The sequence below is a fragment of the Drosophila tropicalis genome, unplaced genomic scaffold (genome assembly GCF_018151085.1).
Source record: "Drosophila tropicalis isolate 14030-0801.00 unplaced genomic scaffold, ASM1815108v1 contig_845, whole genome shotgun sequence".
NCBI classification, from domain to species: Eukaryota; Metazoa; Arthropoda; class Insecta; order Diptera; family Drosophilidae; genus Drosophila; species Drosophila tropicalis.
In genome coordinates this window covers 7,099,968-7,114,350 of record NW_027173338.1, presented here as the reverse complement: position 1 = coordinate 7,114,350, position 14,383 = coordinate 7,099,968, and the positions used below count along the sequence as shown (strand labels likewise).

Here is a 14,383-nt window from a genome sequence, read left to right as displayed (position 1 = left end):
TTGTTATTTTTGTAGCTGTCCAGACTCGTATGCCCCAGACATGCATATGCAACAAGCTATAGCTAAACTACACTCGAAAAAAAAATCAGTATGAAGCAGACATCTTTAGTGTATGCTTTCCAATCAATTTCTCATACCTAAAGAAGTAGTGGAACCTTAAGTAAAGTAAGTTTTGTTATTGATTAGCTCTAGTGTGTACGATTTGGTTATATTAATTATGTGTACATGACTAACAACTCACATTTTTTACATAATACTAACCCAAAGCAGAAATATAATTTTGAATTTCTACCTAATTCGTACAGTGTTCTGCTTTTTTTTTGTAGTATTCTGTGAAAATTTTCTTCATGTGTAGCATTAAACATGGTGAGGGAAAAAAAACTACTGCATAAGCCAGGGCGTCTTCCTTGTTCTTCATCATCTTCGTACAGTCCAACACCTCGACGTCTGTTCTTTCACTCACCACCTCGTCGCCCACTATCGCTCTCTCGCTCACTCACTGAATGCGCTGCCTCTTGTCTGCTTTTAGGCTAATGTGCTCATTTTATGCAAGCTTGCGCTGAAAAGTATGCAAGTAGATTCTTTTTTATGTCCCCCAACGGCAACAACTTTTCCATTGTTTATTGTTGTCGCTGTTTGTTGTTGTTGCTGCTGGTGTTGAGTCTGTGGTGCCTGGCAAAATGCAACAGCTTGTGTTTATAATTGAAATAATTGCAGAAAGCAGACATAATTATATTCTTATAGTTGATGTTGTTGTTGTTGTTGTTACTGCTGTTTAAGCCAGGGCTAGTCCAGTTTTTATATATTTTCCCCTTCTTGTCTGTATGTTAGACTGGAAAAATTGCATTCTTTTTTTCGTCGTTTATAGAAATTGAAATTTTAAGTTGCTCCTCTCTATATACACTTAATTGCATGGCCATCAGGGTAAAGCTCAGCTCATTTCCAAGCAATTACTTTAAAGCCATGTCATCTTGTCCTTCTTGTCATCGACTTGAATTCCGCTTTGAATATCCCTTATAAGCCGCCTTTGGGCGCATTAGCCGCAACAATTTCTCAGAGTTTGCCATCGCCTAATAATCAACCCTTTTGCAGCTAAGCAAATAACTGTGTGTGTGTGTGTGTGTGTGGGTGTAGGTGTGTGGCAAATGCAACACGAAATTTTGGGAAATCCATGGACCAGGTAGAGAGAAGCGAAGCAGATAAACTTCAAAAAGCGCCCGAAAAGCGGCTTAAAACTTCTTGAGGCCAACAGAGGCGGCAGGGAATGAAACGTTGTGCTATGACAACATTGACAAAAGGAGCCCGCGGATGCAGTGATAAAGACGAGACGCCTGTGTAAGGATGTAGGGTAAGTAAGAAAAGGAAGGAAGCAAGTAACGAAGAAGAAGAAACAGAAGAAGCGGAGAAGGTGAATTGAAAGGATGAGCACAAATTAAGCATTGCCATGGAGGAGGCAGACGCCACCTAAGATGATTGATTGAGCTTTTAGTTAAATTGCGCAAACGGCCAGCCAAAGCGCCTGGCCCGTACAAGCGACTTAGTAGAAAGTTCCTCATGGCCATCTTTGCACCCCGCCCACACCTGAAATCCCTTCCAAACCCCCATTCGCTATAGTCTTTGCTTTTATAAAGTTAGAAAATGTAGTTGTTGCCAGAGCAACAGCTTCGGGCTTATGTCTGATGTTGGTTACGAAAATTATTTTCACGGCAGCTGCTACATTGGATACACATCATGATATTTAGTTAGCTTGGCCGTGTGCAGAAAGTTACTCTTACATAAAGTAACATTCATTTTGTTTCACAACTTAAGTATCAATTATAAACTGAATGGCTTTTGTATAAGATCCATGATCCACTATAACAATATATTCTTAAATGAATAAAATCAAAACGATTTTATAACATATTTCCTCTTAAGCTTCTTAAGGACAATCCATTTCGAGAAATTTAAGAATATTTAACATTTTAGAAATTAACTCAAAAATATAAGTTTATTGAACTTAAAATTTAGTTCAGACTGTAAATATACAGTGTGAAAAACAAAAGGAATCAATATTACTTCTAATCTAGCCTAACGAAGGGTATTTATCTATGAATTATTGGCTATTATATATAAATATTATATGTATAAAACGTGCTATTTCCATAACTTTTCCAATTCCCAGTAAACCGAAACTTGAGTTCTTCTGATTCTGTTTACTTGTTTTTTTTTTTTTTTTTTGTTGTTAGTTTTTAACGTCGACTCGAGCTAAAAGGTAAACTTTGCCAGGGCTAAAAATAATAAGCAGGCGTAAAATGCGTTAGGAAATTTATCTTAATAGGCCACAGAAACCGCCAAGACTTTGGCTCAGACCGAGACCCACTGACAGCTGCGTTTTTTTTTTTGTTTTCTTCTTTTTTTGAGGGAAAATAGAGAGTGGTGGAAGGAAAGTTTTTCACGGTGCGTGGGCTGCAAGTGATAATCAAAACTTTGGCAGTGTGCGTGTGTGAGTGTGAGTGTGTGTGTACTTTCCCTATCCTGATTTATTTTGCCACTCATACCCTATTCAAAATCTATAATTAAATTAATGCAACATTTATAATTTGTATCATTTTATTTATTAAAACGTAAAAAGTATAAGAAACTCCAAACCATTCTGAGCAAATGTCATTAACTTTTAACTAGAATATGTAAACTCAATCGACAGAATCGATTACTTACTAGAACTACTTGGAAAGAGTATGGAAACTTTGGCTATATCGAAATGGCAGACAGTCTCTGTGGTTTTTCTTTTTGCTAGACATATCTATTAGTGCATTGCTCTCTCTCTCTCTCTCTCTCTTTCGTTTTCTTTCTTGCTGGCTGACAACAACATTAAGGTCTAATTCCCTAGAGTTAGAAATTCATCAACTGCCACATAATCCAGCAAATTTTTCAGCACTTAAATTTGGACATGACCTGAAAGTTCTTTTTTTCCCTTCTTTATTTTTTTTTTTTTTATTTTTGGTATTTATTTATTTGTGCTGTTGCCTACTTCGGGGCGCTGCTAATCCCTAAACTGTCGCAAAACTTTCTCAGCAACAAACAAAAAAAAAAACAAAAAGGCCAACAAAACTTTTGCAACAGATAAAAGTGCAAAGTTTGTGAAAAAATGAGCGAAAAAAAAAACAAGCAAAAATAAACCCAAAATGAAAGCAAAAGAGAAAAGTCCAGTCGGGCGAAAATTACAAACATTTTCAATTATCAAGGCAAACAAGGACCTTGATGTATTGTCTGGGCACTCATTATAACATTACCGTTATATAATTACAGCCTTGATGATTGTTTATTAAGTTAAAATGATGCTGCCGGTACTTTTTTTTTGTCTTTGCGGCTGATAAATGACATCAGCAGCCACAGCCGCAGCAACAGCCGTGAGAGTTTTTGTCTGGACTGTACTGTCTCACCTGGTTTCATTTTTCAAAAGGCCTCAGAAAAGACAATGACCGATACAACAGAGCAATAGAGACAGCGAGAGAGAGCAAGAGAATGGGAGAAACTTGGAAGGGGATCTTTTCATTTTTCATAACTCCTTGCGGTAGGCTAGCATTTGTGTTAGTTGCTGTTCCTTTTGATAAATATTTTTCCAAGTGTCACTGTCAACGGGTTTTGTCCCTCTTGATTGAAGGCAATTAGAGAAACTTCCAACTTTCTGTGTAAGTATTCCTCTGTCTATTCTCTGGGGATCTCGGGACTGTTTTCAATTAATTAATCACATTATAAAAAAAAAAAAAACAACAACAAAATTGTCAAAGCAAACTATTAAGATCAAAGATAAGTAACAAAAATAATGATGCTAAATGTTGCCACAATTATGCCTCACTGCTAATGGCTGTTTGAAAACGTTGGCAGGGTGCAGAGGTTGGGCATAACTAATATTCTTGTGTAGGCTTTTTGGGTGCGTCTTAGACCGGAGAACATTGGAGTCAAGGGACAAAGTCAGCATGGGTCTTTTTTTGTGCTTTGTCCTCCAACAGAAACATTTCAATTAATTTAATAGGTAAATAAGGCACAGAGTTCATACATATATGAGTCTTATGATAATGTGATGAGGCGGTGGTTTAACAACTTGTGGGAGTGGCAGATAATCGAAAAAAAGACTCTTTAGCACAAAAAGTGCGTAGCCAAATACGGTCATACTTATAAATAGCAATTTTTAAAAGTATAAAAAATAACCGAACTATATAAAAATATATCGGATCAGCAAAAAGCCAACGTTGGCTCATTTCGATTCAATATTTACTTTTGTTTTAATCAAATATTTATAGTTTTTGTTGGTAAGCTAAAAAAAAGTGTGGCTGCATATTGCTAAGAAGAAAATGCTACATCAATTTAAGCTTTCATTTTGATAAGAAAAACCATATAATGATATAGAATGGTATAATATATCATTATATATACTATATAATATATAGAGTTACAAAAAACTTTCATTATATTTATTAGAAAATTTGAAAAAATTTCAAACCATCCTTTTGGATAATACTAAAAGAAATTTCTTGCTATTCCTTTCACATTTACATCGTGCCAACAAATTTCGATTAAGTCGAGCAGAATTTCCTTTTGATAATCAGAAAAAAAAAATAAGCAACATAATTTTCGTTTTTCTAAACTTTATCTCAACGACTTGAGAGCTCTAGAGGAAAGAGGAAATGTTTTCTTGTTATCGTATATTTTTGTTCTTTTTTCTTTCTGCTTTTTGTAGGCTTTTTCTTTTTCTTTTCATTTTTACTTTTCTTTTTTGGCACAAAGAAAGTGCAGTCGAGTGTTAATAAACCTTGTACCCCTTTTTTTCCACAAATATTAATATGAAATTGAATGGGGCTGGGTGGAATGGGGTTTCCATTTCGTTTTCTTTATATTTGGGCATATTTCCCAACCTACAGAGTTTTTTGGCTTCAATTAGCGATAATCAAATAAATGATACGAATGAGTTTTTCACATTTAACTTTCTGACAGCTTGATGCGGGTACGATGTAACCAGCCGATGGGGCTAATTGACACTGGGATTGGCCTCCGGACAGGTTGGCAATCTGGAATGACTTTGACTCTGTCTCGAATTCTGCCTTCAATGGCTCTTTTTCACTCCCTTTCTCTCTCTCTCTTTCTCTGTGTGTTTCTGTTTTTTTTTTCTCCTCTTGACTGCTTTATATTTTATTTAATGGTTTTGCTTGTTTTTAAAAACCGCATGCCGAAAACTGCCAATTTGGCAGAAAAAGCATCAACACAAAACAGAGAATTGGAATACATATATGTATGTATGTATGTATGTATGTGTATGCATGTACTATATAAGTGAGGATAAAAAAAACATTTCCTAGCCAAGTTAATTGTAGGCAGAAACTACAACATTTCCTAGTACAGTGGATATGCCCCTTTTCAGGAGAAGATTATTGAATGTTGCTTAAAATTAAGTTAACGAAACAATATTATCAAACTTAATATTTGCTTAATGAAAACTTCTCAACGATTTTATTACTTATGGCTCTATTAAGCTCCTCCAATTGAGTAGTCGAAATACAAATATAAGTGATAAATTTTCCATCAATCACTTAAAATTGTTTATATATCAAAAACTTGCGGACTATTTGGTACAAAAAAATATATTGCCAGATAAATACATACTATAATTTACAAAATATTCAGTATTTGATTGCATATATTTAATGATTTATCTTTCTCCATCTGACTAAAAAGGATTTTGCGTAAATGGAAAACATATTTGTGGAATTTTTGTTTGACATTTTCCCATAAAAATACGATATACCAAAATATGATCTATTTGATTTGATTCGTATATTAGATTGTACGTGTGTTTGTGCATGTGTGCGTGTTTAAATATATATGTATGTATGAATGTATATGTATATAGTAGTTTTAACCACTGTTTCAGTCGTTCAGATGCATTGCAAAAATGAAAACTAAACACAATTAAAACTAACGAACCTGGCAAAATTTACACAAAATAAATTTCGTTTTAAATGTTATGAGGCTCATAACGTTGATGTGGATGTGGTGGCAAGGGGGTAGGGTAAGAGATGAATAGATGAATGGTGAGATGATAAAGTGAGGGGGGACGATGGGAGTTTTGAGGCTGCGAGCCCCGGAGTATGGATATGTTGAATACTGTTGCTGCTTCTGCATTTTCCTGTTGGTTCTAGTTGATTTAATTAAATGCATTTGAATGCAAATGCCTGGCAATGCGTACCGCCGGCTCTCAAAAACCATCACCATATGTGGTTTACACACACACACACACACACACACACACACTCAGTTGTAAATGTGTGTGTATATATGTAATGTAGTTAGTTGTAACTAAAACAAAAACGGAAATGCCAAGCTTATGCTGCTGACAGCGCCCTCTGGTGTTATTTTATGGCAAAAATGTAAAAGTTCATGTGGAAGTGTGTGTGTGTGTGTTTATGTGTGTATGTTTTTGCACCCCAATGGTAGTCTATGTCAAGCTTTGTATGCATTTTCATAATATCAAATCTGTGGGCAGGTTTTTCCACAACAAAAATCAACTCAAACCCATTGCACCTACTGACAGACAAAACCTGGAGGCTAGATTTAATCAAAAATTGCATACCATCATCTGCAGTGGGTAAGGGATTTAAAGTCAATTAAAATTCAGTATCACATTGCCTCGACAAATTGTCCTACTGATTTGTCATAGGTTTAAGAGCCATCCATGAACTCAAAAATTATATATCTATTAGATAGTAGAACAATTTTCGTTTGTAATTTTACAAAAATGAACTAAAGCATTTCTCATCTAGTTAGACTCCTAGTATAGAAGACTAAGGGCAATATAAGCAAGAAAATCCTCAGAACAATTGATACGAGTATAAAATAAAAAGATTTTTTGGAAAACGTTATATCATGGGTCCATTAATTTTCAAAACTTTTAGACTGTAAATTATTTTTCTTTATTATATATCTTTATCTAAAATTACTTCCTACTATGATAATATAAATGTCTACAAAAAGAGGCCTCCTTTAAGTTGAATTTAATAGCTCTAGTCCAACATCTGAATCATTTTGTTAAGCAACTAAAAAAAATACTTTAAATTTAAGTGTTAAAACAAACAAAGTATTTGCGGAAAAAAATGCATTCTACGTCGCAGAACTTTGACTTACTTAATTATTATATACATTGCCACATAAACAAAAAGCTTCCTGTTGCAATGATTCTTAGAAAGATATTTATAGACCTACTTCGATATACATATAACAAATGAAGCATTTAATCAGTTGAAGTGGTTTACCAAACCATTCAATAATTGGCAAATCATTAGGTCTTTTTTTTTTTTTTTTTGAAAGATAAGTAGACTCTTCAAACAGCATATAAAAGGGGATTTTGTCGAGTAGAATTGTCAGTTACCTTTTGTGTTACAATGAAAGTAGTTTGGATTTATTTGGCAGTTTCATGCCTGACAATTGGTAAATGCTTAAGCGCAGAAATATTACCAACTTCTAAGTTCACAGATGATGTGATTGGTGAAAATAAATTGACATTGATAAGGTTAGATTACACAAAATATTAGACCTGTGCAATACTCTAACATTATGTTTCATTAGTAGTTCAATTGAAAATATAAAGACCTTGACATCTTGCCCCCAGGAATTTGGTGAGGAAGGCATTTACGAAATTTCAGTTCCAGGTCATAGTCCATTCCCAGTTTTGTGTAATGCCCAAATAGCAGGAGCAGGCTATGCTGTGATAGCCAGTCGATCGAGTTCCGAATTGAATTTTTACAGAAATTGGAAAGAATTTAAAAATGGTTTTGGAGACCTGTCGGCCGATTTCTTTCTAGGTCTTGACAAGTTGCATGCAATAACCAAATCACAGGCTCACGAGTTATACATTCATCTGGAAGATTTCAATGGAAACAAACGATTTGCTAGATATGATGAATTTTACATTGAAAACGAATTGGAATACTATAAAATGAGTAAATTGGGAGCCTATTCTGGAGATGCGGGTGATGCTTTTGCTCACAAAAATGCACAGTTTTATACTTTTGATCGAGATAACCAAAATTCATGTGCATCAAAACGACGCGGTGCATGGTGGCATAATGCTTGCACCTGGAGGTATTTGCTTTTAAAATATTTAATTATAATATAATATTTGTCTTATTTTTTTCTATTTCTAGTAATCTATTCGGGTTGTACTATGGTGGTGATTATAGTAAAACCCTGTCTGATACAGGTCTGACATGGGAGCATTGGCGTGGTCGGTACTATTCATATAAAATAATGAAAATGATGGTGCGACCCAAATCCTGCTGCCCCTAGTTAAAGGAATTGCATGAATGGGCTTAAGGCTAAGATTACTTACAATTACTTATCTAGACTCTTTTAGATGTTTTGTGGAACACGATAAATTTGTTAAATATGTTTCTTATTTCATTTAATTATTACTTATTTGATGTTGAGGGACAATTTAAAATCTTATATACTTATTATACATACTAAATTTGACAACTCTAATAGACTTTTATATCTAGGTAAATCTTAAGATTAAGATTAAGTAGATACTTTCCTGCTTACACCATGGTTCATCATTTAGTTTTTCTATAATTTCCTCATATTATTTTGTCATAGAAGACAACATTTCATTCAATACAAAAGAAATGAATACGTTTAATTGGAGCATGGTGCGTATACTTGATTTATTTACTGATAAACTTTTAAATACTTCCACAACTATATACATAAAAGCGCTAAAATATTTACTTTTAAGACTTTAAATAACTCGTTAACATGGAAAAATCGTCGAAATAAATCATAATTATTGTATTCACTGAAAAAAAAAAACAAACATTAAAGTAGTAGGAATAGGACACTACTAAGGACATGGTTTTGTTAGTTTTAGTAATTTAGAATTTCAAAGAAGCCCTCAATTAAAGCCATACTTAGTATTTCAATTTTAATGATAAATGGCTTAATCTTTCAAGAGTAATTTATGTATAGTACATACATATATTCTTTCTTCTACTATTATAAAAGTATTATTTCTTTGTAAAATATTGCATATTCATTTAATTTCCATTTATTTGTCTTAAGATGGGTATGTTCGTACCAAAGAACTTATAAACAATCCATTTACGGCAATGAAGTTAAAAATCTCGAGCGCTAGAGATTCTTGTACATAGATGTAATTAAAAATTGTCACCGAATTTTCCTGCAGTGTACATCGTTTCAATTGCATTTGATCTAACTGCAAAATGCAAAATTTATCTTATTTAAAATGATAAACACAAACAAAATAACTCACCAAAATTTCTCGTTTAGCAGACAAACGTTGGGATATTCGACGTAATTCAAGTACAAAAAGTTGATCAAATATTCTATTTTCCATTTTAATGATCTTCTGGGCCATTGAGATGATACGAAGCATATTTGAGCTGTACCACCCAATAGAAAGACCACTAACCAAAAAATCCAAACACGTGGGATCTTTGCAATACTCAATAAAGTAAGCGCAAAAGTATACCATAATACAGATTTCAATAATTAATCTTGTGGTTTGAGTTACCCAACCAAGTTTTTCCATATTGTGACGTAGTTGTAATAATTCTTCCAAATATTCCAGACATAGGAGCCAATTAAGTTCTTTCCGAAGTGATGAGTTTTCAATATGTTTGTCTAGATCTTCAACCAAATGGTAATGGCATATCATAGACACATCACAACAATATATAGCAATCATTGAACGACCATAAATTGGAAGTGTGAGTGACCAGTCAACACCACCCCAAGCCAAAATAACAAAAGACATAAATATGATAAATTCACGTAGAAAATGATTCACTAAACGTATTCGACTCAAATGCACTTCATTGCCAATAAGTTCACGGTGAATTTTTTTTAGTTTAATCAATCGATTCATTAACTGGCAAATTTCATTGGCCCTATAAACCAAACACCAACTAAAACCAAATGTACCAAATTCACGCAAAAAGTATACAACAGTGCCACAGCCATGTCTTATAAAGTTCTGATTGAAATTTGTCGATTCAAGGAAAAGTATACAAGTAATGCAAATATACCAAAATAAAAACGGGCAGGCAAAAACGAAAAGAAACAATTTCTGAAACCTAAGCCAACATTTTGATACAACAAACAACTGCTCATTAGATCGGTATTTAAAGACATTAAGTCCCAGAATTTTGGTTAGCAATCGAAGGCAGCTCCACATTTCTTTAGCGGAAGCAATGTTCACTGATCTATAATTTCGAATCAACTAAATGCATGAATTTTGCTGTGTTTTTCTGTAATTTTAGCTGTAATTTCCATATCGATTAAGTAGGTAATAAAACGTACTTTACTATCGTCATTTATCATAGCCTTCATCCACACTTTTCTTTTTCTCAGGAACTAATCAGCTTAACCGTTTGTTCCCCTGGGAAAATTATTAGTATAGAATTATACCTAAGTGGAGTTTTAATATGTGTATTGTTTTTATAGAAAGTTAATTCGGAAATCGATTTAGTTTTTCCTATGCGACAATATCAATTTTGTAATCAAAATACAAATGTGAAATCCTACTTGTATCAGTCGGTTAATTTATCAGCCCCTTTTAAGTAGTTTGCGAACTTCTACTTTTTTTTACATAAGATGGTTATCTTTGAGTGTTTGCTTAACTCCAAAGGGCCGGAATTGTTTATTAGTGCTAGTGATTAGTGATTAACATTTGAACAATATAAATAATATCGTCAATTTACTACTATCTTATCACACTTTTGACAATAGAGTTCTTGAATTGGTATATAAGACAAGTTTATAGAGTAAAAATGGTCAGTCAGTTTGTGTTAACAATGAAAGTAGTTTTAATTTTCTTGGCAGTGATATGCCTAGCAACAATAAAGTGCAGTGAAGAAAAAATACCTCAACCTTTTAATTATTCAGACAGTGAGTTCCAGTACAGTGATTCAAAATTGACAAGGTAAAATACAACTACTAAAAGTCAAACGACCGTTAAAAAATATACCTATGTACTTATATATCTATATTAGTTCGAATGCCATTGAAGATGATAAGCTCTATCTTGGCAATAAAACAGGACGTTTAACCTCTTGTCCGCGGGAATTTGGTGTAGAGGGAATTTTTGAAATCACTGTTCCTGGCCTCGATCCGTTTCCGGTTCTCTGTAATGCTGAAATCGCAGGAGCAGGTTATATAGTAATCGCAAGTCGTTCAAATGCCAAACTTAATTTTTTTAGAGATTGGGCTACATACAAAGAAGGTTTTGGAGACCTTTTGGGTGATTTTTTTATAGGCCTCGACAAACTGCATGCCATTACCAAATCTCAGAGCTATGAGTTATATGTTCATTTGGAAGACTTTGAAGGAAATACTCGATTCGCTCGATACGACGAATTCTACATTGAAAACGAGTATGAATCGTATAAAATGAGCAAGTTAGGAACCTATACTGGCAATGCAGGAGATTCGCTTGATTATCATAGAGGTCAAAAATTTTCGACTTATGACGGAGAAAATATTTGTGCCTTTAAAAGAGGTGGTGCCTGGTGGTACAACAATTGCCAGACAAGGTAATTAACCCAAATAATTTTTTTACAAAAAAAGTTGGGTTAACAGATTTAATTTATAATTTCAGCAATCTCTTTGGGATGTATTACGGAGGCCAATTTGACTCTAAATTGGATTACACAGGAATGAATTGGGATACTTGGCGTGGTGGATACTATTCTTATAAAAGCATAAAAATGATGGTGCGATCCAGATGCACCTGTTCATAGCTTAATCCATCGGATCCTTGGATGCTGTTTGATTTAATATGTCATTGAAATTGTTTAAAAATAATATTATTTATAAATTTGTAAAAATTATTTAGCAAGTAAAATTATTTGGCATGTAGCCATAATCATGCTTTAAATATCATTATACCCTTGCAAAAAGGGTATATTAATTTTGGTCAGAAGTGTGCAACGCATAGAACGAAGCATCTCCGACCATACAAAGTATATATATTCTTGATCAGCACGACGAGACGAGTTCAACTAGCCATGTCCGTCCGTCCGTCCGTCCGTCTGGATCAACGCAAACTCCTCCTAGACCGTAAGAGCTACAGAGCTGAAATTTTGCACGTAGGCTTGTATATACTGCAGGCGTTGTATATCTCGGATTCAGCCGGATCGGACCACTATATCATATAGCTCCCATACAAACCCCAAAGTCACGAACAGTGACTTTTCTCAATAACTTCGTTATTTTCTATGCTATTATCGTGAAACTTAATATTAGAGAGTTTACTACGCCTATAAGCGACTATGCCAAATTTGATCAAGATCGGGTGACTATATAATATAGCTCCCATACAAACGGCCAAGTCACGAACAGTGACTTTCTCAATACCTTCGTTATTTTCTGAGCTATTGTCGTGAAACTTAATATTAGAGAGTTTACTACGCCTATAAGCGACTATGCCAAATTTGATCAAGATCAGGTGACTATATCATATAGCTCCCATAGGAACGATTGGTCGAAAACAGTGACTTTTGTAAATAACTTCGTTACTTTTAACGCGATTGCTTTTAAATTAAACATTTCTTAATTTAATATATATGTTAATGACTGTGCCGAATTTGATAAAGATCGGGTGACTATATCATATAGCTCCCATAGGAACGATCGGTGGAAAACAGTGACTTTGATCAATATCTTCGTTATTTCCTATGATTGTAGGCCTTTCTTTCTCAAGCTTAAGCCTTTTTAGATAAAACGTTCTTCCACATTGATGGCTAATAGGTAAGGATAGAGTTACCAAAAAAGTTGCAAGGGTATACAAACTTTGACGCGGTCGAAGTTAGCCCCGGCCCTCTGGTTTTAGATTGTCTTTGCGCAACTTACTTTATACATTAATACGATTTCCAGGCAAAATTTGATTGAACTTGATTGACCAGAGTCCAAGCAGCAGGCCAAAAGGCAGCATTTAAGACTGAACGTCTGGGATAGCTAATTGAATACATAATTTACAATTAAGTATGTAAGCTACTTTAATATTAATGTCTCTGCAATGCACAAACACAGATACTAACACACACACACAGAGGCTAACTATAGCTGGCACACCCACCCAAAAGAAAGGGACGACGCGTCGTCTCATTTGCCCATTATCGACCATCACTTGTGCCAACTGCAATAAATGTCAATTATTCATGAATTTTCAATAACTTTTTAGAGCCAAGGCAAAATAGAAAATTTTCGCTTTTCTTTCTTCTACTTATACTTTTACTTCTTTCATCTCTTTCTTCTTGTTCTCGTGTCTGCGCTAGGGGGAAAAACTTTTTAATAATATGTAAATATGCTAAGGAGAAATAGAGACAGACTGATTGAGAGAGAGAGAGAGAGACAGAGTGAGGGAGGAGGAGACTGTGTTGGCGTTAACTAAGAAGCACATAAAATATAATGCCAAACTACATGAAAAGGCAACTGAAATGACTAGACCAAACTCACGACTAGACCAGGACGCAAAAACCTAAATAAAGCGTACTTTCAGTCCACACTTTTTTTCTCTCTCTTTCTCTCTGTCTACTTTACTTCACTTTCTGGCATAGTTATAATGGTGAATAATTAACAGTTATTAATAACGACAAAAGCATCTGCCGTCGTATTCCTCCCTCTCCGTCTCATCTCTGCGTATTGGTCTAAGAATGCTGCTTACAAAATGTATAGCATACTTTTCTGCACAACATTTTGTGAACGCTTTTTGATTTAAAATTCACCGCCAATAATAATAAAAATAAATCACCCTCAAAGACGTTTCAGTTCACTTTGTATTTGGCGCGTGTGCTAAAAACAAGAACAACAACATACAAAATCAACAAAAAAAACAACAAAACTTTTCTGTGACTCTTGCTTAATAATTTGCCATAATTTATGAGCGTCTCCATCTTCGTCGTCGGCATCTTTGTTATTGGATTTCTGGCCACGCCCACAGACAATTTAAACTTTATGCCCAAAACGTTTTTGAATGCTTAATTAGTTCTTGAGCAAGTGCGGAATTGAGTTAGACGTTTTCACGTGTCTAGGGATTTAGGGGGGCCCGAAAAATTTAGTTATTTAATGTTCTTACTCTTCTGGCCCCTTTGAAAGGAAACATATTTCATTTAATTGGCAAAACATTAGTTAATCTTCTTAAGAAATATAATTGCGATATGTTTGAATGATAGTGCAAAGGAGTTTAAAACAATTGTGAAACAATGGTTTAACTGATTTTCCAAACCCAGTTGGAGTTTAAAGATCTCAGAGGCTGGCTTTGACTATCTTAAACATCATCTGATAGAAAATGTTTAAATGCAAAGCTACTTTTTCTATGGGATCACTTTCC

The 14,383-nt window shown here is 34.3% G+C and overlaps 2 protein-coding genes across 3 annotated transcripts in view; one reads left to right on the top strand and one right to left on the bottom strand.

The window, feature by feature from the left end:
- Positions 1-14,383, bottom strand: part of Ddr (discoidin domain-containing receptor 2) — a 169,526-nt gene that overhangs the window by 20,225 nt on the left and 134,918 nt on the right. The gene's annotated exons all lie outside the window — the stretch shown is intronic.
- Positions 7,412-8,674, top strand: LOC137580839 (techylectin-5B-like). 2 transcript variants are annotated; one of them, XM_068294972.1, is made up of 3 exons: positions 7,412-7,546; positions 7,606-8,118; positions 8,181-8,674. In XM_068294972.1, the coding sequence occupies exons 1-3, from the start codon at positions 7,419-7,421 to the stop codon at positions 8,320-8,322; spliced, it is 783 nt and encodes a 260-aa protein (XP_068151073.1). In that variant the 5' UTR covers positions 7,412-7,418; the 3' UTR covers positions 8,323-8,674. The 2 variants fall into 2 exon arrangements, with proteins under 2 accessions (XP_068151073.1, XP_068151072.1); XM_068294971.1 differs by having other exon boundaries at positions 7,603-8,118.